General features: G+C 47.0%; 1 protein-coding gene across 3 annotated transcripts; it reads left to right on the forward strand.

The window, feature by feature from the left end:
* Window positions 1–549: 549 nt before the first annotated feature.
* Window positions 550–18972, forward strand: Zbtb34 (zinc finger and BTB domain containing 34). 3 transcript variants are annotated; one of them, XM_028884792.2, is made up of 2 exons: window positions 550–591; window positions 17405–18972. In XM_028884792.2, the coding sequence occupies exon 2, from the start codon at window positions 17427–17429 to the stop codon at window positions 18927–18929; it is 1503 nt and encodes a 500-aa protein (XP_028740625.1). In that variant the 5' UTR covers window positions 550–591; window positions 17405–17426; the 3' UTR covers window positions 18930–18972. The 3 variants fall into 3 exon arrangements, with proteins under 3 accessions (XP_028740625.1, XP_028740622.1, XP_028740619.1); XM_028884789.2 differs by lacking the exon at window positions 550–591 and adding an exon at window positions 683–3644 and having other exon boundaries at window positions 17245–18972; XM_028884786.2 differs by lacking the exon at window positions 550–591 and adding an exon at window positions 683–3644.
* Window positions 18973–25019: the final 6047 nt, after the last annotated feature.

Genomic DNA, 25019 nt, shown 5'->3' on the forward strand with positions numbered 1-25019 from the left:
CCCAGGAAGCTGAGCATGGAGGCTCATTCTTGTAATCCTAACCCTAGGGAATCTCTGAGTTCAAGGTCAGCCTTATCTACATAGGGGAATTCTGTTTCTGATACCTTGTCTCAAAACAAAACCCAAAATTAATAGAAGAACTAAAAAGTGAGAGGAAGGCGGTCGCAGGTGTGGGCAGTGGAGTCCGAGAGCGCACTGCCGAGTCCCGCTCCGGCCAGCAGGGGGCGCCGAGGAGAAGGCGGGCGGAAGGCCACGGCCGCAGAGTCGGGACTCCGGGCGGGTTCCAGAGCCGGGTTGCCGCTCAGCCGCCCCACCGTCCACTGGTCCGCTCGCAGCTCCGGCCGGGAACCAGGGTTCCGCCCGGACTCTAGCCCCCCGCGAGAGACTCTGGGGCAGCGACAACCGCCCGGTCCGCGCCTGCCCGGAAGCGCGGGCGCCCAGGGGGCGGGGCCTGGAAGCGCTTCCGGGGGCGGGGGGCGCGGGCAGGGGCGGCAGCGGGAGCGGCGGGGAAGGGCCTGGCGCCGGCGGCGGCGGCGGCGGCGGCGGAGGGGGCGCCGCGGGCGGGCGATGTGAGCGCGGCGCGCGGCCCAGGTGAGGCTGGCGGGCCGCGGGCGGAGGCGGCAGGGTCGGGACGGCCGGTGGGGCGGCTGTCCGGCTCCTCGTGGGTGAGGCGGGGCGGGCGAGATGCTGCCTGGTCAGTGCGGGGGCCGGCCGGGCGCGGTCCTAAGGCCCGGGCACCTGCCGGAGGCCAGGCGCTTGGCCCCGAGGGGCGAACCAGGGCAGCGGCTCTGCAGCCCTCCAGCCTCCTCTCCTGGGCGCCTCGCTCTCCTTTCTGGACCGAGGGGTCTGAGTGACCGTGCGCCCCCCGGAGAGCCAGGCCCGGCCTGGGGGCGTCAGCGGCAGGCTGACCTGGAACTGCTGCCCCGGGCCACCGCCTTGCGCCAGGTAAACAGGCGGCGCGGGTTAAGCTTGGCCCGGGAGGTCTCCGTGGTCACTCGGGCACAGCTGAGGACGGACTGGGGAGGGGGCGTGTAAAACACTGCCTGCCTAGGCCAAGTGACTGCTTTGGGCTACTCAGATCTGGGACGCTCCACCTTGAGGGTTTCAGCACGTCTCTTCCACGCTGGGCCTCAGTTTCTCCACGTGAGAATTGAGAGTTTAGATGAACTCCCTACAGACCCTCATGCTGTGAATATCTGACATTGCAAGGTCTGTCTGTGCCTGGTTCAACATGCGGGGCAGTTTTACTGAAGACATTTTTCCCCCTTCCAGATGTAGACTTTTTAACCACTTCGTGCACTTCGTCTCAGGGAGATTTAAAATGATTCCCAGAAGCGTTTTCTTGGAAATAGCTTTACTGACCCTTCGTCGTCCCTCGCTGTCGTCCACAGATTTCCTGTGGAGAGTTTTGCATGCAAGCATTTTGCCGTTTGTATTTGCTCATTTTCTCTTTGTTCCTTAGTCGAGGCTGTTTTTGCTTCACATCTGGATTATTGCAACAGCTTCTTAGCTGGTCTCTGACTCCAGAGGTTTCACCCTCCCCCATCCTTCCTTTATGCTAACGCCAAACTTAGTATAGGAAGTAAAAAAAAATAGTTGACTGCTTGCTTGCTTAGTAAATGTCAAAATGCTGTGAGTGGTGGACGAAAGGAGTCGAAAGCAGCCTATCCCAACCCAGGCTTTACACTGGATGTTCAGACATTGCCTGTGGAAAGGTAATGTCCATGAGACAAGATCGTGTGCTATAGAGAGGTATAGGTCACTAGGGGCGGCGGTGGGGCTTAGCGAGGAGGTGGTACTTGAACTGGGTGGTAAAGGAAGAGCAGGATTCATATTGGGGGCAAAAAAAGATCCTATGGAATTAGTGACTAGACCAGCCCTCTGGCTGAGGGCTAAGATGGGAAAGGAGTAAGAGGAGAGATTGATTAGGCTCGGTTCCTGAAAGATCTTGGACACTAGGCCAAAGTTAAAACTATCCTAGAAGCAGGCGTATTTCAGCAACGTGTGTGTGTGTGTGTGTGTGTGTGTGTGTGTGTGTGTGTGTGTTTTGCAGGAGGTGGATAGTATCCTGCCTGTTTGTGGTGTCTAGCCTTTGCTGCTCCCCCCATCCCCGTTCAAGGGTCTTTCAGGTTTGGCTTTACCCTCACCTAAACCTCACTTTTTCCTGGCCTCTGCTTCTCCAAGTTTGCCCAGGTTATGACCCTCTAGGGCTGTTGGTCCAGCCCTCTGAGCACATTCTCCATTTCACTTCCTTCAAGCCCCTGCTGAAGATATACTTCCTCCAAAGGGTGTTCCCTCACCGCCCTACCCCCATGCCTTTGTGGCACTGGGACTCTGCAGCAAGCTTCCTTGGTTGTTGAGCTTGTCCTGGCCCGGCTGGAGCAGGAGTTTTGTTTGAAGACCCAGCCTGTTAATACTTCTTTCAGACTCTTCTGCTACGTGATGCTGGAACTGGAATTTTGATAATAGGTCCTCAAATAGTTCTTGATTTTTGTTGGTAAACAACTTTTTTTTTCTTAAAGGAGAAGCTGTTTAGTTATTAGCTTTCTCTGTCCTCCGTAACTACTGGTGTTTAATGCTGCAATTCCAGGTGGATGTTTTCAACTTTATTCTCACATGCAAAAAGCACAGAAAAAAATTCTGTGAAACGTTAGTATTTATTTCTGATCCCAGGGAAAGAAAAAAAAAGTGTAATTCTTGAGGCTAAGGCTGTAGGGGGAGAAAGTCAGGTCTGGGATCAGGTCTGGATTTGAGTCTCAGCACAGACACTCAATAGCTATGTGAAGCTGAGTGGTTTATCACATTCTCTGAGCCTGCCTTTTCTTTCGTTCTTTTCTTGGTTGGTGCTGAAGAGTTAGCCCAGGGCCTGGCACATGCTAGGCAAATGCTCTACCCTTGAGTTACATCCCCAGCTTGAGCCTGCCTTTTCTTACTTGTAATGTGTAATAAAGTCTGCATTGTAGCATTGTTACAGGTGTGTGTGTGCTGGAGTCCAGGGTTGAGGATCCTTTTCCACCGCTCTCTCCCATCTCCACTTTATTCTTTTGAGACAGGGTCTCTCATTGTATCTGGAGCTCACTATTCAGCCAGACTGATTGGTCCTCGCCGTCCAGTGCTGGGGTTACAGAGCATGAGCCTCTGTGTGGCATTTTACACGGGTGCTGAGAGTTCAGACTCAGGCCCTCATGCTTGCATGGTAAGCACCTTACGAACCAAGCCCTCTCCACAGCCTCTGTGGATTTTTAATGAAGATGGCACACAAAGGAGGCGGCAGAGCTTCGGAACTGCTGAAGACATTTTATATGATTAGGTGTGGTGTTTCAGAGTGGAGGGAAGATGGGCTGCCAAGCTCTGTCTGGCCAATACACATGTCTCTGTTCTGTCTTCCAGATGAAGCAAGAATGTCAAGTATTGTGACCCTAGAGTCCCGTCATATATATTTCCACTAATTTTCATGTTACTTTAGTTGAAATTCTGTTTCATGCTTCCAAACTTCTTAATTGTGTCCATTTAATGTTTTGTAGCTGACAAACTGCTGCATTTAGCTTAGTGAAGGTCACCAGCTGAGCGCAGTTAAGCTTCTAATGGTTGTTTTCTGTTGATGTTGCTGGCATGGAAAGCACCCTGGAAGAATGCAGTTCAAGGTGAGCCTTTCTAATTCATTTGTTCTAAGAGGTGGAACGTGTGTGGTTTCTAGATCTCCTGAAAAGCCAGCCATGAGTAAATAAGCTGCTGGCCTTAATTCATATCGAGGTCTTGCCTTAAGAACGCTTACTCCTTCTGCCTGAAACAGATCCTTTCAGCTTATGATTCAAATGTGAGACATCTAGCCAGGAACAGTGGTGCAAAACTCTGGTACTTAATGGGGAGGCTGAGACAGGAGGATCGCTCAACCCAGGAGTTTGAATGCAAAACATAGCAAGACTCTTATCTTTAGAAAAAAAAAAAGCAAAGATTTTGAAACACTTTTGGGGCCCACTTTCCTGACAGAATGAAAACAAAGAGCATTTCACAGTCAAATTTGAAAACCATTTGAAGTGTTGGAGCAGTCTGACATATGGCCCTCACCGCCATGTCAGACCAGCTGAGTCTGTGTGTGCAGGACATCGTGAATGGAATTTGTCTTGCCACTTGAAGTTGGTCATGAGGATTAGCACCAAGAAAAGCTGCACATCTCACCAGGATGCCTGAGTTAAAGTCCTCTTCCTTCTGATAGGTCTATACTTTTGCTCTGGAGACTGACACATTGTGGGTTCAGTTCCTGGCTGGGTCAGTCCTTAGCTGAGTGGCCCAGAAAAGTCTCTGGAGGGTGTCTCCTCCTCTCTACAGTGGGGATAGTTGCAACATCTGTGTCTGTTGCTAGGAAGAGCTTCCTCTGCAGTGTCCACAGCAGGAGCTAAGAGCCACCAGTTCTCACTGTTGCTGGTGAGGGTGAAGCGGCCATTCCTTTCCTACTTGGAAAGCTCAGAAGCAGCTTCCAATGTTTTGCATTGACTAAGACAAATCACACCCTCCCCAAATTAGTGTATCTGGGCAGACCTGGAGAGTGTTAGCGCCTCGCTCAGAAATGTAACAGTTCGGATAAAAATGTTCTCTCACATGAATTAATGCAGTAAGAACTCTAAACTTGTTTTCCTTTAAATTAGGAAGCGCCCTTCATGAATATCCATCACAGAATGCCATTTCCTCCCTGTTTTTTTTTCTCCCTTGCCTCGAGTTTCATCAGCATCACAATGCTTCCTGCAGCCCTGCTGCTCATCGGGCTGCTGCAAGACTGGGTTTGGAATCACAAGCATCTTGACTGAGAATAATGGTCCTTTCTAGTACCTCAGGCGCTTCCCAATTTGTCACTTTCCTGTCTTTTCTTAGAAGTGTAACTGGGCATTTTTAAAGGAAGTGTAGCATCTCATGAAGCTGCAGTGTTTCCAGGTGAGATGGGAGTCAGCCACCTTGCAGATTTTGCCTCCTGTCTGTCTGTCCTGCACCTCCAGGGTCTTCAGTAGGACATTTTAAGTGCTGGCAGTCCAGAGGTCTTCAGTTACTTGCTTGGTTTAGGGTGCATCAACTGACCCACGCTGAGAGAGAGCCTCTTGTGAGGTCCCCACCTAAGAGCTCATCTGGGTGTGAGATAGCTCCCATTGGGTGGTCTCTGCTTTTGCTCTGGTTGTCATAGGGAGATCATTCTGAGGCTTTACCCATGATCACTGGGGAGGGGACTTTAGGTCCATGTGTGTTGTTTTGTCCAGGTGATATTTAGGAATCCCTTGTTTGTGGGCTCTCTGTGGCACAGGTTGTAGTGTACAAGGATGTTAGCAGTTTTTGTGTTCCTTTTCCTCACATGTGGTGTTAGGTAGGTGTGGTGCTGATTTTACTGTCCATCCTAGTCAGCAGAAGTGAGGTTTCGGAGAGCATCAGGTTTGTTGACTCTGACCTGCTGCTGTGTCCGAGGGTCTCTTTCCTGAGGAGCAAGTGCATTCTTTGGTTCTCAACTCTTCCATATTTATTTATCTATTTATTTACTTGCTTGCTTATTTATTTATGGCTCTATAGTGCTATGTCCTCTAGTTTTTAAAGTGTTGGTCAATCACTAGTCTCTCCCACTCCCACACATACTTCCACTGGACAGCCTAAGCTCAGCTTGCCCTTTCTAGACTCTCTTGTGTCCCAGAGTGGATGCCAGCCCACACCCCAAGTCCTTGTGAATTCTCTGGATTCACATTCACTGTGGCTGACCTGGAATCCCATTTCCTTCTCTAGCCCCATGTTTAAGTCTCTGCACATGATATTCCTGCTGTGTTCCTTGTATCGGGACCGTGGCCACTCATACTTTGCATTTGCTAGTCAAGTAGCTGAGTTAAATCCCTAAACCCTTAATGGGTCCACTTAATCTGTGTGTGTGTGTTTTTTTTTTTAAACATTGGCCACAATTTGAAAAAAAAAGTCCCAGAATCCACATAGCCTAGAAAGATGGAAAACAATAAGGAAAAGGTGTGTCTCAAATGCATAAGCATGTGTACACTATTCTGTCATTTGTTACCACAAAGCTACAGTAAGAAGTTAGTTTATCAAACGTGTGTGTGCATAAATGTGAACTAAGTACTAGGAAAATGTAAACAAAGATGCAGTATTATCTCTGGAGTCAGAGACAGGAGGATTGCTACAAATGGTGAGTTCCAGGTGAGCAGTCTCCAGTCTTAGATGGAAGCTGCCTCCTGCTGCTCTGCCATGCTCACCAGCTCCAGTAATACCTGTAACATCGGACTGTGTGTCAGTTGACTGTTACTGATAAGACTTTTTGTCAATAGCAGGCTATTAGTGGTTAAGTTTTTGGAGAATCAAAAGTTACTCGTGGATATCGTTAGCACCTTAACCCTATGTCTGTTGTTGAAGAGAGCTGTAAAGCTGGGCATGATGGTGTGCACCTGTAATCTCAGTATTTGGGAGGCAGAGGTAGGAGGGTTGCCTTGAGTTTGGGGCTAGCCTGGGCTGTAGAGTAATACCCTGTTTCAAAACATGCAAGCAAACAAAGAACAAAATGAGTCAACTGTAGATTCTTTTGAGAAATGAGCATGGGAAAAAATCATGTGTGTAGATTGTTCTAGACTTGGCTAGTTTTAAGTGCATCATAGAGCTTCCATAGTGAAGCATACACAGTATGTCTATCTGTTTGTTTTAATAACTGCATTGTATTTCATTATAGATTTGGAATTTTTTGTTTGTTTTGGACAGAGCTTCTCATTGTTGCCTAGGCTTCCTTCAAACTCCAGGGCCCAAGTGACTGTTCTGCCTCAACCTCCCAAGTAGCTTGGGCTTTATGTGCATACCACTGCACCCTGCTTTTTCTTAACCAGTCTTCTTTTGGTTGTTTCTCTTTTCTGGTTGCAGCAGGAGGTTAAAAAAAAAAAAAAAAAAAAAAAAAAAAAAGGCACAGTAGAAGCCTTGTTACACACACACACACACACACACATATGTATGTATGTATGTATATGTATATGTATATATGTATATATATGTACACACAACATTTCTACAGCATACATGTACACACACTTCTGCAAGCACTGTATCTGTATTCTAAATTTTTTTAAAGATGTATTTGTTTATTAATGTATACAGTGTTATGCCTGAATGTATGCTTGCATACCAGAAAAGGGCATCAGATTTCATTATAGATGGATGTGAGCCACCATGTGGGTGCTGGGAATTGAACTCAGGACCTCTAGGAGAGCAGCCAATGCCCTTAACCTCTGAGCCATCTCTCCAGCCCCTAAATCCCTTTTTAAAATAATTTTTATTGCATTCATTTATGTATGGGTACACATGCATGTCACTGCACATGTCGGGGACAACACGTCTAAGCACAACTTGCAGGAGTCAGTTCTTCCTTCTACGGGTCATCAGGTTTGGTGGCAGGGGCCTTTACCTGCTGAGCTATCTCTCTGGCCTCTAGGCCCAGTTTTTAGCAGTTGCTTTAGACCAAAAGCCTTTTATGTGCAGATAAATACCACCAAGTTATCCCTCAGGATTACATTGGTCAGCACTTAAAAGCTTACTTACATCTAATGGCTTGGATTGTGGTATGCCTCAGTGGTAGAGCAATTGCCTGCCGCATGCAAGGTCCTGGGTTCAGTCCCCAGTACTGTCTGTCCCCTACCAAAAGTATAATTTTGTTCTTTTTGTAATTCAAATGTCTTTATAATCATGAATAAAGTTAAAACATGTTTTTGTCTTTTCTAGATCTTTTTCTTTTTAGCTGTCAGTATCCTTTGCCAATTCTTTGGGAAACGTTTTTGTGTTAGTCCAATTTGATTAACAAAGAATTTAGAACTAGCCCAGTATCAAATCTGTATGCATTTCCTTTCAATCTGCCATTTACCTTTGGCCTTTTAGAGAGAAAAGTGTGTTTTTCATCATATATTTTTATGTAGTTCTGTACATTTGTCTATCTGTGCCTTTGTGGCTTCTGGAATTGATGTCATGCCTGGGAGAGCTGTTAAGCCAATGTGTATGAATTCACCTAGCTCTTTTTTAGTTATTTTTTGGTAATACACAAGTCTTTAAAATACTGTTGTAAGAATATTGATGGTATTCAGGGGAAAGCCAAACTGAACATTGCTTACTCGTTTTTTAGGACACTAGCAAGCAGGCAGCCGCTTTGAAGGCTGCAGGAGCTGGGTTCTGTATTGGCCAGACCTTTCATTTCCTCCTGCCCTACAGTGACATCCCCTGAAGAGTGTCATTGCCTTTTGTGCCTTCTTTGTTCATACCCAAGGGAAGGAATGGGCTGGTCACTGATGTCCCTTCTTAGCTCAGTGTTTCTGTAAGTTTCTGCCCAGTCTCTTCTTCTAGAGCTCCCTCAGGTTAAAAAACATCACTGTGCAGGGAAGCCTTGGAACTGAGTTTAGGGGATCAGGTCATCTTGCATTTCACAGCAGCTCCTTGTGCGGCATCCACAGTGCAGTGGTGTGTCTGGGCTTTTTCTGGTGGGACTGTGTAGAGCTTTCAGGTAGCTTTACTTACTAATCCCATTGCCTTCCGGTCTTGTATTAGGCCTTCTGTTCCCTTCCTCTTTGGTCTGTGGGGTGAATGGTAGTTGATGGACTAGTCCTATGCCTGTGGCCATGCCCACAGTGCTAGGTTGTGTGAACGGCCTCCCTCAGTGTGCCCAAACTAGACCCTAACTGAGAAGCTACCCTGAACTCACCTGGTCAGTTAGAGCTCCCCAGTGTCCTCATGGCTCACTGAGTCCTGCGCATGGCTCAGCATTTACTCTTGTTCTTCACGCTCCGGGCTCAGTGCTGCTTTGTCTTTTATTGAACTTGGCCTGAACCTGTGTTGTCTTGGTGGCATCTGGTCTCTGAGATGTCCACCTTGAATCACCCAAAGGGCTGTCACTGGAGCCCTAGCTTTGTGGTTTCTAATTAATGCCTTTGTATATAGAGAGGGCTTTTTGCTTAAACCAGGTATAATGAGCCAAAAAAAGGGGGCCTGAGGGATCCAAGGGCATTAAAATTGATCTTGAAAGAGGGCATGTACTTTATTAGGGGCGTCATTCCCCGCCCCCCCCCCCAATGTGTTCCTGATCATAGCTCTTACCTGCACAGGTTTGGTTTTGCTGCTTTCAGAAAGGATTTGTTTGTAGCCTAGGCCGGTCTCCTGTCTTCCCGTGACTCTGCTGGGAGGGGGCATTTAGGGATGCTTTGAGCATTTGTACTTGGAAGATCTGCTGCTGGAATGCCTCCACTGTCTCAGCAATAGGAGGGTGCTTGCCACTTGTCCCTTCACCTCCCTCCTCTTCTGCCTGGGCTGCTTCACTTCCTCCCCTGGGCCCATGGAAACAGTGCTGGCAAAGTCAGCCTCTGGGAGTCTTGGTTTCCTTGTCTCTAAAAAGTTGGGATGCACAGGGGATCCTTGAAGTGAGGTATGCAAGCCTTGACATTCTGCCTAACATGAACCCAGCATTCAGTAAGTGATGATCATGCCCGGGAAGGCGGAGGGTGTGCCTGCAGGTGACATTAAAAGAGCAGGAAGATTATCACTGGCTGAAGAAGAGAGGACGGTGAAGACATTAGGGAGCAGTAGCCAGTTTCAGCTAATTCCTGTGCTGGGAAGCAGTGTTTCCTGTTCTTATCCACAGCATAGCTCTCACAGACCAAAGCAAAATAGCTGTTAATGGCACCATGGGAAAAAGGCAGCTAATATGTGCTTGTTTTTAAAGTTAAAATATTACAGGGTAAATGACTAGGGTTTTTCCCCCATTATAATATGCTAGGAAGACATGATTAATCTGCTAAATTAAAGAACACTGATCCTAATGTTTTTAGTGAGTGGAATAATCAAATTCATTATTGTTTTCTGAAGCAGCTGCAAACTTAATCTAAATGAAAAATGAATATAAATCACATCTCTGCATTATCAAAAATGAATTTGATTCCCATGTCTCCCTGGGCTGGGAGAAAGCTGCATTAAGCCCATGTCAAACTGCAAGACGGGGACTTTTGTGAGTCTTTGCATTCCCTGTGGTTTGCTGTGTGTGTAGGAGTTGATGTTGAGTGAGTATTTCCTCTAAGTGTAGAGAAATAATTTAAGTCCCTGGTTAGTATGCCATTTACTGATTGCAATTAAATCTTAGTGCAGCACAAATGACAGAGGCTAATTTCCTTAATTTACAAAGAGTTCTGACAATCCAGTAAAATGGCAACTGCAGGCAGAGGATAAAAAAGTTCATGGGGGCTGGACAGGTAGCTTAGAGGTGAAGAGCACTGGCTGCTCTTCCAGAGGTCCTGAGTTCAATTCCCAGCACCCACATGGTGGCTCATAGCCACTTATAATGAGCTCTAGTACCCTCTTCTGGCGTGCAGACAGAACACTGTATACATAATAAATAAATTTTAAAAAAAGCAGTTCAGAGACTGTCTGCCTTCAGCCTGCCATTGACAGATTGCCATTCAGTCTGAGAAACACGGCAGCCCCACTGATAGAAAAACACATGCATATATATCAGAAGGAGGAGGCGCTGTATTCCTCCCTCCAGTTAAGCAAGGTGAAATAGTTTAACGACTGATGCTGGTAGTTGTGGGGAGCAGCTCTTCCCTGTGGTTTGGGGCAAATAGGCACTTGCCATTGGTCTTTTAGGAGGTGCTTTGACATAGGTTGAAATGCAAGCCTCTCAGCTCTGCAGAGGGTTACGAAAGAGCTGAGCTGTCAGTCATGTGTTGCCATGCTGTGTGTGTGTGATGGCTGATTAGTTTGCTTCCTGGTTTAGCATTAGTTGACTTTGGTTAAACCCATTATGCCACAGCTGACCATGGGGCTATGAAATTGGAAAAAATGAGATTGATGAGTAAGTGCCTCTATAGGAAGAACTTAAGGTATATTAAATATGTTTCTTTCTTTAAAGAATTTATGTATGTATGCCTGTCTGTCTGTCTGTGCATCATATGCATGCAGGCACCAAGGATGCCAGAAGGGGGCATCAGATCCTCTTGAACTGGCGTTACAGATAGCAGCTGTGAACTGCCGTGTGGGTGCTGGGAACCAAACTTGGATCCTGTGCTAGAGCAGCCAGTGCTCTTAACTGCTGAGCCAGCTTTCCAGACCTCGCTCGGTGCGTCTCTTAGGACCTGAGCACATGCTAGTTAGTACATGTTCAGCATTCTCTGAGGAACTCCCACCAGTGCTTTTCCTTTAGAAGAAGGCGCTGGATTGGGAAGAGTTTTGTTATTTCTGAACTATGCTCTGAAGTGCCATGTGATATGCATATATTTTTACTTGAAGACAAACTTATTTAGAAACCTAATATAGCCAAATGGTGGTGGTGGTGGTGGTGGTGGTGGTGGTGGTGGTGGTGGTGGTGGTGGTGGTGGTGGTGGTGGTGGTGGTGCACACCTTTAATCCCAGCACTCGGGAGGCAGAGGCAGGCGGATCTCTGTGAGTTCAAGGCCAGCCTGGTCTGCAGATCGAGTTCCAGGACAGCCAGGGCTACACAGAGAAACCCTGTCTTGGGAAAATATAAACAAAAAACCTAATATAAAGTTGGCCTGTTAAAATTCCATGAAGGAGAGAATTAGGAAGCTGCTGTTGTTAATGAACAGAGGATCATGGGTGAAGTTGATGTCCAGACAAAGTCTCTCTGAGTTCTGTCCGGGGACCACTAGAATAAATCTGGCCATGGGTATAGAACTTGAAGATTACACCTTTTGTTCTTAGTCTGGGAATGTGTCTAGAACTGAAATTACCTGTGAACTCCCCTTGCCGATCTTCCAGCAGCTTCTGAGTGCTGCTGCAGAAGGAAGTGTCACTGTGCAGCACAGGAGAGCACCCCCTTTCTCCTTTTGCAGAAAGATGGGATCCTCTGGTGTCAGCCTCGGTGTGCTGTTTTCCTGTATCCCTGCCTACGCCAGCCACCTGGGAGAGGAGGCCTCCGAAGCCCCCTTCGGTTTTATGCTCCATCGTAAAATGCTTTGCCACTCCCCTAGCTTTTCTTGGGTTTTGTGAGGACTCCACACCTTCCTTTCACCCTTTGATTTGCTGGTTAGACGTCTTGCGATGAAACAATGCTGTGAGACTTTTCTTAGGTGAGGGCTGTACTTTTGAAAGTCTTGCCAAATAGAGAGAGATTGCATCTCTTGTTAAATTTTGTTTGTTTACTGATGAAATGATTATTTTTCTCTGTCTAAAAGGCTATTTTTATTCCTTGTTTTTAAAAAGCATCTGCTCATATTTATGGAGTTTTCATTTGTGATATTTAGCTTTTGTTGATCTGTGCATCTCATACTTCTTTGCTATGCATTTTATAAGTTCTTTTCTAATGTTTTCTGCCCCTTTTTTCTAAGATTTGTTTGTTTGTTTTTCCAGATAGAGTTTCTCTGTGTAACAGCTCTGGCTGTCCTGGAACTCAGGCTGGCCTGGAACTCACAATAGATTCTCCTGTCTCTGCCTCCTGAGCGCTGGGATTAAAGGCGTGGGCCACCACTACCACCGCCCAGCTTTTGTAAGCATTTCCAAGATAAAAAAGTTTTACTTGTGTAGTTAGACCTCCACATTTGTACTTGGACATGTCTTCTCTCCAGGAAGGATTTAGCCATGAAGTTTATCACGTTCCCCAAGCCACCACTGTTTAGTAACTGACCTTCCTTGAAATGGCCCCTGAAATGGCTGATCTCCACTGAGCTTCTGTGGCCCCCGCTCTTCCCCTTGCGCCTTGTCCCTGCTGAAGCAGGAGTTTGCAGCACGTCCTTCCTTCCTGATTCTCTGGCTGCATCTCTTGACATCTGCATGTGACTCCTGTGGGGACTGCTTCCCTGCAGGACTCTCACACCTCACAGACCTGGATACTCTTCATGATCCTTTTGGTCCTATTTAAAGCAGCATTGCTCAGGTGGCCCTCTGTGACCACGCCCTCTCTATAGCTGAGCTAGTCCGTACCAGCATTCATGGTGAAAGGAGTCGAACTCCCGGTGGCTTGTGCTGACCCAGCAGACTCCCAGTTGACACTCACCAGTGAGTTAGAACCCAGTGCAGCCAAGAGTCAGTGTGGAACGTTGAGAAATTTAAAATGCCTTGTGATATGTTTACTCTATTGGGCTAAATGAAATTTATTGGGCTAAATAGTTTTTGTTTTTTACTTCACAAGCATAACTGCTAGGTGGGCTAGGGTACTATATAGCAGTAGAGACTTAGCAGGGCTCTGGGTTCTGTTTACACTGTGCTGGGGTTGGGGAGGCTTGTTTAGAGGGTTGGTAACTACTAGAAAACACTGAACACATGTGCCTTGTATTATTGGACATCAATGTTCTGGAATGGATGCATTTAAAAAAATTTTTTTTTTTTGAGAAAGGGTTTCTCTGTGTAGCCATGGCTGTTCTGGAATTTGTTCTGTAGACCAGGCTGGCCTCACATTTACAGAGATCCCCCTGCCTCTACCTCCCAAGTGCTGGGATTAAAGATGTGCCACCACCTACCAGCTTTAAATAGTTTTTTAAAGAAACTTATCAAAAATTCTGCCGGCCTGCATTATATTTATGAATTCATTTTAGAAGACAGCATTCATCTCTATAGCATTGTCTGACAGCTGAGATACATTTCATTTGCCCTTATAAAAACTCCTTATTAAGATAGTGGGCCAGTGAGATGGCTCAGTGGGTAGGGGCGCTTGTTACCAAGCCTGATGACCTGAGTTCAAAACCTGGAGTTCACCTGGTGAAAGGAGAGACAGACTGCCACAATTGTCCTGTGACTGCCGCATGTGTGCTCTCTCTCTGTGTCTCATGCACGCTATTAAAAAAGAGGATGCTCTTCTCTTCCTTTTGCCCCATCTTAGTTACGACCCCAGATTCCTTAGAACTCCTTGCTGTTGTATTGCCAGTTATCGTACCTCATTCTGACATTACAGTAAGGGATTGCTTGTGGTTTTTGTTTAAATAGTATCTGTATGTAGCCCTAATTTCATTTTTTCTTTGTTCTTTTCTCTCTCTGTCTTGTTTTTTTCAAGATGCGGTTCCTCTGTGTAGTCCTGTCTGTCCTGGAACTTACTCTGTAGACCAGGCTAGATCTGTTTATCTGCCTCCTGAGTGCTGGGGTTAAAGGTGTGAGCCACCACTGCCTGGCTTCCATCTTTTCTTAAATGACTGTGTGCTCTCAGTTTCTCTTGTTGCTTTGGCTCAGGGTTCCAAATACAACAATGTTAAGAATGGTTATGGTAAAGCCAGGTGTGGTGGCACACACCTTTAATCCCAGTATTCAAGAGGCAGAGACAGATGGATGTCTATGGGTTTGAGGCTGGTCTGGTCTATATAGTGGGTCCCAGGACAGCCAGGGTTATGTAGAGAAACCTTGTCTCAAATTAAAAAAAAGGAAAGGGGAAAAAAGAATGGTGGTGGTAGAAAGCCTTGTCTGTCTTAGAAGCCCTGATGGGATGCCTTAACTAAAGTGTTTACCAGAATGTGCTCCAGGGAGCACCGATTCTTTGGAATAGTAATGTCATACCTTGAGAGGAGAGTTCCATTGTTAAGTGAGTTTGCAAACTGCTGAGTTAAACAGAATGCTGTCTGCAGAACCCTTTCGGATAGGTTATTATCTAATGTCTTTTTAATCCCTAGGAGGGAAGGATGTTGGGGCTAGCACATGCTCTGTTGAATACATTTTGGGAAGAGACAATGATTCTTTCTGAGGATGATGTCACTGCTTTGCAGTAGATACTGTTTGTTATGTTTTCAAGAGTGGTGCTCTAGTTCTTGGTTAACCATCAGGGCTGCTGTTTTCTTACTGTGAAAAGGGGTGTTTACTTCTGAGATGAAGTTTTGGCGTGATGATGATGTGGCCAAGCGAGTTTTTCCTTTGACTTTCTGATGCCACGGGTAATCTTAGCAGTGCCCAAACCTTAGCCAGCTGTTCCTCATTCTTGGCGTTTGCAGAGGGCCTTACCATGCCTTAGAAGAAGCAGACTTCTTTCAGCTGCCTGTTGGCCTCTGGTGTTAGCTTTGTGCCAGATGCACTGAAATGCCTTCCATGTCTCCACACTCGTCTAGAACAGTGTGAACGGCCTGGAGATGGTTTGTGCCTTGGCACTTCTGTGTCTTTTTCATTTAGTTCTGCCAATTTATGTTATCCTAAAAATATGTCCATTTCATGCAGATTTCAAATTGACTTCAATCAGAAGTCTAGGATAAATAGAAGCATAACATTCTTCTTTGACTAAAATGTTTTAACTCAGATTCTGACAAGATTGAAAATTCTGATGTGCTCCAGTCAAACTAAGTGATTGATCCTTTCCTGCAAGAGTCTTAGATTTAGACTTGTTTTACAGTGATTGTTTTCTTGGTGGTTATATGCTAGTGAATTACTTTGCTTGCTTTTGTCTTTGTTTTTCTAGGCTCCTGAGTTCAGTCACTTATTTTCACTATTTATTGCTTAAGATAAAATTAAGGCACTGACTTCCCTTGTTGTAGATTGATGATGCTTTCTCGGTCGCAACATTTTATTAGGAAAAACTTGAAAGCTGCAGAACAATGGACAGGTTTTCACAGTGGCTGCTTGACTGCTGTGTGCCGCTGTTAATAGTTTACTGTGTTTGCTTTGTCATTTGTCCATCCGGTTTGGGAGACGGGCAGACTTACTCTCCGGCCCTCCTGGCTCTTGATTCAGCACTTAGTACAGAGCCTTTCACTTTCTGCTGGTTGGCCAGGTGTGACCGTGCACTCCTGTAAGCTGCGCATTCAGGAAGAGCCTGAGTATGAGGCAGGCTGGTCTTTGGGGTGAGGCCCTGTCTCAAAAAGCAAAATCTGTTGGTTGGATTTTAAAACCAAATTAGAATTCTTAGGTCTAGTCTTGTGTTTACCTTAGCAGGTGTGTGTGTGTGTGTGTGTGTGTGTGTGTGTGTACCTGCACGCGCGCGCGCGCGCACGCGCGCATTCCATACCCAGTACACTTGAGGTCAGAGGACTGCTTTGGGGAATAGATTCTCCTTCCATTGTGTGTGTCCTGAGAAACTGAACTCAGGCTGTCTTGCTCTTACCTGTTGAGCCGTCTCACCAGCCTCTTGAGTGGTTCTGAGTGAGTGGTTCAGTGCTACAGACTCCAGGTCAGGGGTGGTGGCAGCAGAGCTGGCCCGAGCCTGCTAGTGCTGTTAGTAGCTTTGGAGGCCCTACACTTGCAATGTGCCCATCACTCTTCTTGTTTTTGCCTGAAATAACTCTTTCCTGCAAGGGACTGAATATCTCTTGTCCTACAAAGGTATGTGGGGAAAACCCAAGTCATGATTACACTGGCAAGAAGTTTGTTCCATTCATTGTGATTGGGGTGTTGGATGCTTGAAAGATACCGATTAGAAGTATGTGAATGGAGCCTGGGGAGATGGTTCGTTCAGTGAAGTGTTTGTGCACAATCATGAGGATTGAATTCCAATCCCTGGTACCTGTGTAACAAGAGCAAGGGGGCAGTGAGGTAACTCAACATCTGCCTTGAAGCCTGACGAGCTGGCTATGAGACCTTGTGAGGGAAAGAATCAGCTCCCCAAAGTTGTTCTCTGGCCTCCACATATGTACTGTGGCACCCCAGACATAAATAAAATGAAAGGAAAAAAAAAACAAAAAAAAAAGCTTGGGACTGTGGTTAAAAGCACTGGCTGTTCTTCCTAAGGATTCAGGTTTGATCCCCAGCACTCACAGGGTAACTGCAGTCCCACTGGGTCTAACACTTCATTCTGGCCTTTGAGGACATTGCATGTACGTGGTACATAGGCAGGTAGTCAGGCAAAACACCTGTACACACAAATAATAATAAAAAATTTCAAACTGAGCTTGGGGACATGTGCCTGTTACCCTAGTGCTCTGGGCTGGAGACAGATGGATTCTGGGCTTGTTGACCAGCAAGACTTGCCGGTTGGTGACCTTCCAGCTCAACAAGAGACTCCTCTTGAAATCTAAGATAGAGAAGGAAGATGCCAGTGTTGACCTCTGGCCCCTGTGAACATGCTCACGCATGTGTTCTTGCCCACATGATGTGTACATGTACACAGACATAAACCACACCCAGAGAATTGCACAAGACAGGCTATGAGTCGGAACATTTTCGTAGAGTCCTTCAGAGACCCTTCTCACTAGGTGAATGGTGATTTTTCTGGAAGGGCACCACTTTCCCTCAGCTGAGCCAGCCCTCCTATGCATGAATGTTTCACTTTGATCAAATTGAGTGTTGAACAAGAATGACACTGGACTAATTGATGGTTCACTTATTTGGCTTTAGGTGAATTAATGGAGAAATGGAAGATAAAGACTAAGCAAGAGGAAGAATGTTCAGGCAGACCTTAGGAGTGCTAGCTTCGGAGTTGATGTGAGCTCGTATTTACGTTGCTCGATCTTGCTGAGGAGCTCTGGCGAATTACGGATGCTCTTTGTCTCTGCAGATTGCGTCTCGTGTCAGTAGAAATGGACAGCAGCAGTTTCATTCAGTTCGACGTGCCTGAGCACAGCAGCACCGTTCTGAGCCAACTAAATGAGCTCCGCCTGCAAGGGAAGCTATGCGACATCATCGTCCACATTCAGGGTCAGCCATTCCGAGCCCACAAAGCCGTCCTTGCTGCCAGCTCCCCGTATTTCCGGGACCATTCAGCGTTGAGCACGATGAGTGGCTTGTCGATCTCTGTGATTAAGAACCCCAGCGTGTTTGAGCAGTTGCTCTCCTTCTGTTACACTGGAAGAATGTCCTTGCAGCTGAAGGACGTTGTCAGTTTTCTGACCGCAGCCAGCTTTCTTCAGATGCAGTGTGTCATTGACAAGTGCACGCAGATCCTGGAGAGCATCCACTCAAAGATCAGTGTGGGAGACGTCGACTCTGTCACCATTGGTGCTGAAGAGAATCCCGAGAGCCGGAATGGGGTGAAAGATGGCAGCTTCTTCGCCAATCCTGTTGAGATCTCCCCTCCATATTGCCCTCAGGTACGGCAGCCTCCGGTCAGCAGCGATCTCCGGATGGAGACGACCCCCAACAAAGCCCTTCGGAGCCGCTTACAGGAAGAGGGGCACTCAGATCGGGGGAGCAGTGGCAGTGTGTCTGAGTATGAGATTCAGATCGAAGGGGACCACGAGCAAGGGGACTTGTTGGTGAGGGAGAGCCAGATCACTGAGGTGAAAGTGAAGATGGAGAAGTCTGACCGGCCCAGTTGTTCCGACAGCTCCTCCTTAGGGGATGATGGCTACCACACAGAGATGGTTGATGGGGAACAAGTTGTGGCTGTGAACGTGGGTGCCTATGGCTCTGTGCTCCAGCATGCATATCCCTACTCCCAGGCAGCCTCACAGCCTTCCAACATGCCAGAAGCTTTTGGAGGCCAGAGTAATTCCAGCCCATCCAGGTCCATGCTGAGCTGCTTCCGAGGCCGTGGTGCCCGCCAAAAGCGGGCTCTGTCTGGTCACCTGCACAGTGACCTGCAGGGAGTGGTGCAGGGGTCTGACAGTGAAGCCATGATGAGCAATCCCAGTTATGAGAGCAGTCCCCGGGAGAGGAGTGCAAGGGGTTACTGGTACCCCTACAACGAGAGGTTGATCTGTATTTACTGTGGGAAATCCTTTAACCAGAAGGGAAGCCTCGACAGGCACATGCGACTGCATATGGGAATCACCCCCTTTGTGTGCAAGTTCTGTGGGAAGAAGTACACACGCAAGGACCAGCTGGAGTACCACATCCGGGGCCACACCGATGACAAACCATTCCGCTGTGAGGTCTGCGGGAAGTGCTTTCCATTCCAGGGCACCCTCAACCAGCACCTTCGGAAAAACCACCCGGGTGTCACCGAGGTCAGGAGTCGCATGGAGTCCCCCGAGAGAACAGATGTGTATGTGGAACAGAAACTGGAAAGTGAGGTGTCAGCCTCAGAAATGGCTCTAGATTCCCGAATGGAAATCCACACGGTATCTGATGCGCCTGACTAAGGTGATGGAGAACGCGCCCCTGAACAAAGCACATCAGTCCGTGCGTGCGTGCTTGTGATTTGCTTTGTTGTAGTCTTTGGTTTTCCCACCATCTGGAAATCTCTTGGTTTCTTGGTAGTTTCTCTGAAGGTTCCGGGTGTGGCACTTGTTGTGTTTACCCTCCTCCCCCTCCCCTCCCCTCCCCAAAGGAGCTCAAAGCATGAAGGGCAGTGCATCCAGGGAAAATACAGGCTGACAGTGGGCCTCTGCTGAAGGCTTCTCCCCACTCTGCCAGTGACTCAGCTCTGCAAACTGAAGGCAGGCACTCTCAGTGTGGGTGCTAGCCCCAGTGCGTTTCCACGGAGAGGTGAGGGTGCCGTCAGCTGATACAAATGGGTCACCTTTTCTAATTTAAAATTACTTTTAGGGGGTAGTTAGACAATTTATATATATATATAATAAAGTGGTTATTATATATATAGTATATATACATTCTCAAATTTGGGTGTATTCTGGTTGAGGTGAATGTAAGAGGAATATATAATTTAATACAATGTGAACAGAGCTCTGACTCTGTTTCAGCCCTGCCTACTATGTTAGTTCCCCCCCTCTTTGACCCCCTTACAGAAGAATGTCAGTAGATTTTCACATAGAGTAATCACTGCATCCAAATGCAAGCAAAGCAAATCACAGTGTTCGTAGCTCTGCTTCATAGCAAACACATAAACCAAATGCCATAAAACTCCTTTGCCTGTAGTGGGAACCATTGGAACCATTTGGAACTTTTGTTCGTTGTCCAGGTACGCTGGACAGCGTGCGGTGCTGACCTTCCTACATAGTAGTGTTACACTAGCCAACCCCAAAGGAGCAGTGGTTTTCAAGGTCTGTACTACAAATCTACCTTCATTCCGTACTGTAGAAGCATACCGAGCAGGTAACTGCATCAGCTCGCTCCACCGTGAGTTAGACTCTCACTAAGGACAGGAATTGGTAGCACTTGCTACACAATTCTCCAGGTAGTGTTGTGGTTTTGTTGTTTTGTTTTCTTTGGGTTTCTCTCTCTTCACACAGCCAGTTCAGGTGCACAACAACTTTTTCTATGCAGTTCCCAGGGAAACTGCAGAACTTGGAATTTGTACTTTTTGTAAAGCTATACTCTACGGGAATTGCAAGCAATATATCTATCTTAGTATTGTGTGTGCTAATGAGAGCCTCGGTGGCTCCTCCATTCTCTCAGTGTTTCCTGCTTAAAAAAAAGTCAAAACCCTCTGAGATCCTCAGTGTGTCACCAAATCTGTGTGTATGTCTCACATTTTTGGTCACATGGTGCTATTTTTATGTTAAGTATCTTTTAGGTCAGTATCGTCTAGAAAATGTGAAACCTACCAGTAGTAATGACTTAGTTACTTCCAAGTTCACAGCTTGAAAAGAAACCTCAAAAGCGTGTGCTGGCAAACGGGTTACTGTCTGAGTTGTGTCTGGTCAGTGCTTTGGAAAATGTCTGTTTGCTGTTAGGTTCATATACACCAACAGGCTTCACAGATGGCTCTGGTGCTGTGGACTCAGGCAGAGAGGGCAATTTGGTAGGCCGTTTATGGGTCAGGTTTGCAGCTGGCTGTGGAGACAGCAGCGCTCTGGTCTCTGGCTGAGTACCTGGGCTCTGAGACCCAGACTCAAACAAACAGAACCCAGAAACTGAGGGCCAACCTCAGAGGCTAGGAACTAAGGAATACAGAAGTAGATGTTTGCTGGTTGCAATGCTTTTTTGGCTCTTAAAATCATAGGTTTCGGGGGAGGTGGTTTGGTTTGGTTTTGTTGGTGGTTCTTTTTGTTGGGGGGAAATGGGGGGTTCGAGACAGGGTTTTTCTGTGTAGCCCTGGCTGTCCTGGACTAGCTCTGTAGACCAGGCTGGCCTTGAACTCAGAGATTCTCCTGCCTCTGCCTTCCTAGTGCTGGGATAAAGGCATATGCTACCACCACCCACCTTTTTTTTTGAGGGGGGATTTATTTGAGAAACAGTAGTCTGACTCCAGCCCTTTCTTCATGTGTAGCAGCCCGGGGCACACAGTGGCACCTCGTTAGCACACAGGATCTGCTCATATGTGAGCTGCTCGCCTCGCCTCAGTGTTAACTCCTGTAGATGACTAATCCCGCTGCTCCCGGGAGGAGCAGCTTTTGCTAATCGGGTATACAGTATGCCTTTTCCTCGTCAAACTGCCTAAGTCGGGGTTGGTTCTCTCCCTGGAGCATTTGTTCAGCCAAGAAAGCTGACTGCCCTAAGGGGAGGATGGACCCCAAGTGTTTACCTACTTAAGTGTGTTCTGAGGTTTCAGGTAAATGTTTGTGATTTTTCATTTTCCTTACACAAATGCATTTTGTTTTGATTTTTCTTTTTGAAAATTAAATGCAAAAACTTTGTGTGTGTGTGTGTGTGTGTGTGTGTGTGTGTGTGTGTGTGTGTGTGTGTCGTGATACCAGTTAAGTTTGTGACAAGAAAGCCCCAAATCTAAGGACGTGAGACGTCGAGCTCAGGGAAGGAGCCTCCTTTTCACTAGGCCTGGGCCTTCTGAGATGCTCCAGGGCTTCCTGTGGTGAGGGGTGCACTCGGGCAGCACGCCCATGTCCTGGCTCTGGTCACTGTCTGAATTACGTACATTAGTTCTTGTGGTGTTTGTCAACTTGTTTAGCTGGTTTGAGTTTACCAAAGAGTGACTTATCCAAAATTGTCTTTGACAAAAATCTACATTGCTTTGATTGTACAGTTCAGGTTCAAACATTGTAATGGGACTGTTAGGGGCAGAAAACCGACTTGAGTTTTTAATGATCATGATTCCACACTTCGCAAGTTGCGCTCGCTCCCATTCGTGTTGCTAACACTTTACCCTCTCCACTGCTAGCAGTGTTAAGAATGAATCCTCAAGCCATAACACAGTACTGTAAAGTTCACGGGGCTTGGAGGGAGGCAGCGCCCAGGCCAGCACGGCACTGCATAGCCTGTCTGCGCATTTGCACTAGGCGCCTGCTGGTGGGCATGGCTGCCGAGGGCTCTCTGCGCAGACAGGGCTGCAGCGGTCAGTTGTGCCTAGCATGTGCCAGGAGAGCCAGCTTGGCCACTCGAGCAGGCCTCTCTCCCTGAAGCTCCCTGTGTAACTCCTTAGAGCGACTCCTTGTGGACAGCAAACCTGTCCCTGTACAGTTGTAGGTTAGGCCTCTCACTATAGCAGATGCAGAAGTCCACTAAGAGAAACAATATGTGAAGTATGTCCTGCTTTCCTACAGGCCTATGCGTAATTGAGTCTCTTCTCAGCTACCCTTCCATGTTAGACAATGTGAAGACAGCCACAGCACCCTCCCCGCGACATTTACCCCGTTGCACAGACTGTGAAGACGTTTTATACTTTTGCTAACACATGTGGTTTTCAGTCCTTATGTTTCTTCTCATCAGTCCTCTGCCCTCTTGTTTCTACTAAAGCTGTAAATACATTTAGAAACCGTTTGTAAATACAATTACAAAGATGAGTTCATTTCCCGTTCAGTGGAAAAGCCTTGGCAGTTTTTTGTTATTGGTTTTTGTTTGTTTGTTTGTTTGTTTGCTTTTTTCGAGACAGGGTTTCTCTGTATAGCTTTGGAGCCTGTCCTGGAACTTGTTCTGTAGACCAGGCTGGCCTTGAACTCACAGAGATCCGCCTGCCTCTGCCTCCCAAGTGCTGGGATTAAAGGCGTGTGCCACCACCACCTGGCTATTGGTGGGGTATTCTTGTTCCCTCCCTCCCTCCCCTCTCTCCCTCTCTCTGTTTTGAACAGCAGATAGGATACTGTCAGTTCACTGTTAAGCAGAATATACTGTAGGACTAAATTGGTAATTTTAAAATCTTCCCAGAGCTTAAGTGTATGTCTCTTCTAACGACAGCAAGTATAACCACCTCTTTTGTTTTACCCTTAGCCCAGACACAGGCCTGCATATTTTTTGTGTGTGATTTTAATTTTAACAACCTAGATTCTGGGGAGAATTTGCAGGAACACAGAGCAAGGGCTAGGGGAAATGGTCCATGTGAATGAGCCCTACCTTAGGTTGATGTGTTTTAGTTTAAGCTTTCCACTTGTTACTGTGATGTTTTCGTTATCACTGTTGTTGTTAAATTCTATAATGGTTTCCTGTGAAGCCTCCACTGAAAGGGACTCAAATATGCAACATCTAAACTATTTTCCAAGGGCTCATGCCCCTTGAATGGTGCTTCTAGCCTGGTCAGGGTTATTTATTAAATTTTATATATGAAAGTATTGGGGAATTATGTAAACTCTTTATACGAGACTATCTAGTTCTTACATCCTAGATTTCATATACTCAGTGCAGCTGAACTGAAAGTTCAGAGAAGTCATTCACTTTGTTCCAAATTTGTAATGGTCGTCACTCACATACGTCGTCTTCAGTAAGTGCCAGAGTTCCCACTGTTTCTGCCAGGGCTTGCCAACTCCAGGTGCCCCCTGGGTCTGGCACAGACAGGGCTATCGCTGCTCCTGATGAGCGACTGGAGTAAGCCTCGCTCGCTCGCTCGCTCGCTGCTCAGTGGCAGATTGAGCACACAGACCTCTCACCGCCCTTCAGTGACAAGTACGCTGTGAACTTGGCCTGGAGACTTGGAGACCAAGTCCCGGGCTGCTGCCCTGACTAGAGCAAGAGGTAAACTCGCCTGCCTCCCCTGAGAACGACTGTTTTCCTAATGTGAAACCATCTCTTACCACTTTAGCAGTAGGGCTAACATAGTCTTCCGTTACAAATGGCTGAGCAATTTGAATGACTTCACATGGTGTCATTACCTTGCAATATAAACTGGTAACCTCACAACGCCACACTTCATCACCACATGAAGTAAATGAAGCTAGCTAAGCGGATGCTGTATCAACTCGTAACTTGCCATTAAGGTTATTTTATAGCATGAATTGAAGACTATTTATTCAAATGATATTTTACTCCTGTATTCATTTCGCTTTAGGTTTGTGACATGAATATTTCAGTGCTGCTTAATTTTGTTCTGAATTCTTGTTTCTTGCTTGTAAATGGCTTTTTTATGGTATAAAGTCAATGGAAATTGCTGTTTGTAAATAAAGATGCTGCTAGAGCAACCTTGCTTGTGGTCTCCGTATTCTCCACCCCCACCCATGGTCTACGGGAGCCCCCCTGCTTCTGAGGAGCATCTGTTCTGTTTCTCTAGCCACTGGTTTTCTGAAAGGCTGTAGACCAGGCTGGCCAGATGTATCCTGGGAAGACTGAAGCAGCTGTGGTATTCTGATCCTTTCTTGTGTGGCCAAGACAAGATGTCCTCAACACTAATGATGAATGCTTTCCCCGCCCAACTCGAGAAGCACCCCGTGGCAACCCTGAGTGCCTTGCCTGGTGCAGCGTGCAGTGGGGTAGGCTGTTCTTCTGAGGTATGCTCAGTCAGTTGACAGGGACCGGGGCTGCTCCGCTCCCTTCCTTCTGTTCCTCGTCCCCTGCAGAAGCCTTTCTTCCCAGTAGCAGCAAACCCTTCAAGGTTCGGCCCTTCACAGTGGGCTTGTGGCGTGCTTTCCATCTCTACTGGACAGTCACTAGTGGGACTGTCACAGTTCCCACCCCTCAGCCCGGCAGCTCCAGCCACTCCTTGTCGCACAGATCCTGAACTCCTGCCTGCCCTTGTGGGGTTCTTAGCTCAGGCCCTGCACCGCAGTAGGTGACTGGCAGGTGTTAGCAAGCCCATATCTTCTGGAGGGCTGAGCAAGGTGGAGGGGGGAAAGGGAGGGCTGGAATACAAGCGTGGGTCAACTTGGCTTCCATGATTCTACCAGCTGACTGTTACTTGTGAGTCAGGCTGCTGGAAAGTTCTCCCATCTAGCAGGGCTCCTGTGCAGTTGAGTTGGTACATGCTGTGGAAGGCCGGTTGGGGAATCAGTTACCTTGTATCAGCTTGTGCGGCTAGAGGTCTGACTTTGAGTCTTGCTTTTGTTTGACCATAATCTTAAGTCACTTAACTTCTTTGTGCACCCCATCTCCATTTTAGGGTTTTATTTTACTTTTTGAAACAATGTTACACATAGTCCAGGATAGATTCAGACTCATTACATAGCCAAAGA

This window comes from Peromyscus leucopus, chromosome 4 (assembly GCF_004664715.2).
Source record: "Peromyscus leucopus breed LL Stock chromosome 4, UCI_PerLeu_2.1, whole genome shotgun sequence".
NCBI lineage: Eukaryota > Metazoa > Chordata > Mammalia > Rodentia > Cricetidae > Peromyscus > Peromyscus leucopus.

Excerpts from the sequence above, each read along its gene's own strand:
- Zbtb34 (XM_028884786.2), top strand. The coding sequence starts at position 3,613 with ATGGAAAGCACCCTGGAAGAATGCAGTTCAAG. Across the intron at positions 3,645-17,404 it reads CTGGAAGAATGCAGTTCAAG|ATTGCGTCTCGTGTCAGTAG; the intron begins GTGAGCCTTTCT and ends TTGTCTCTGCAG.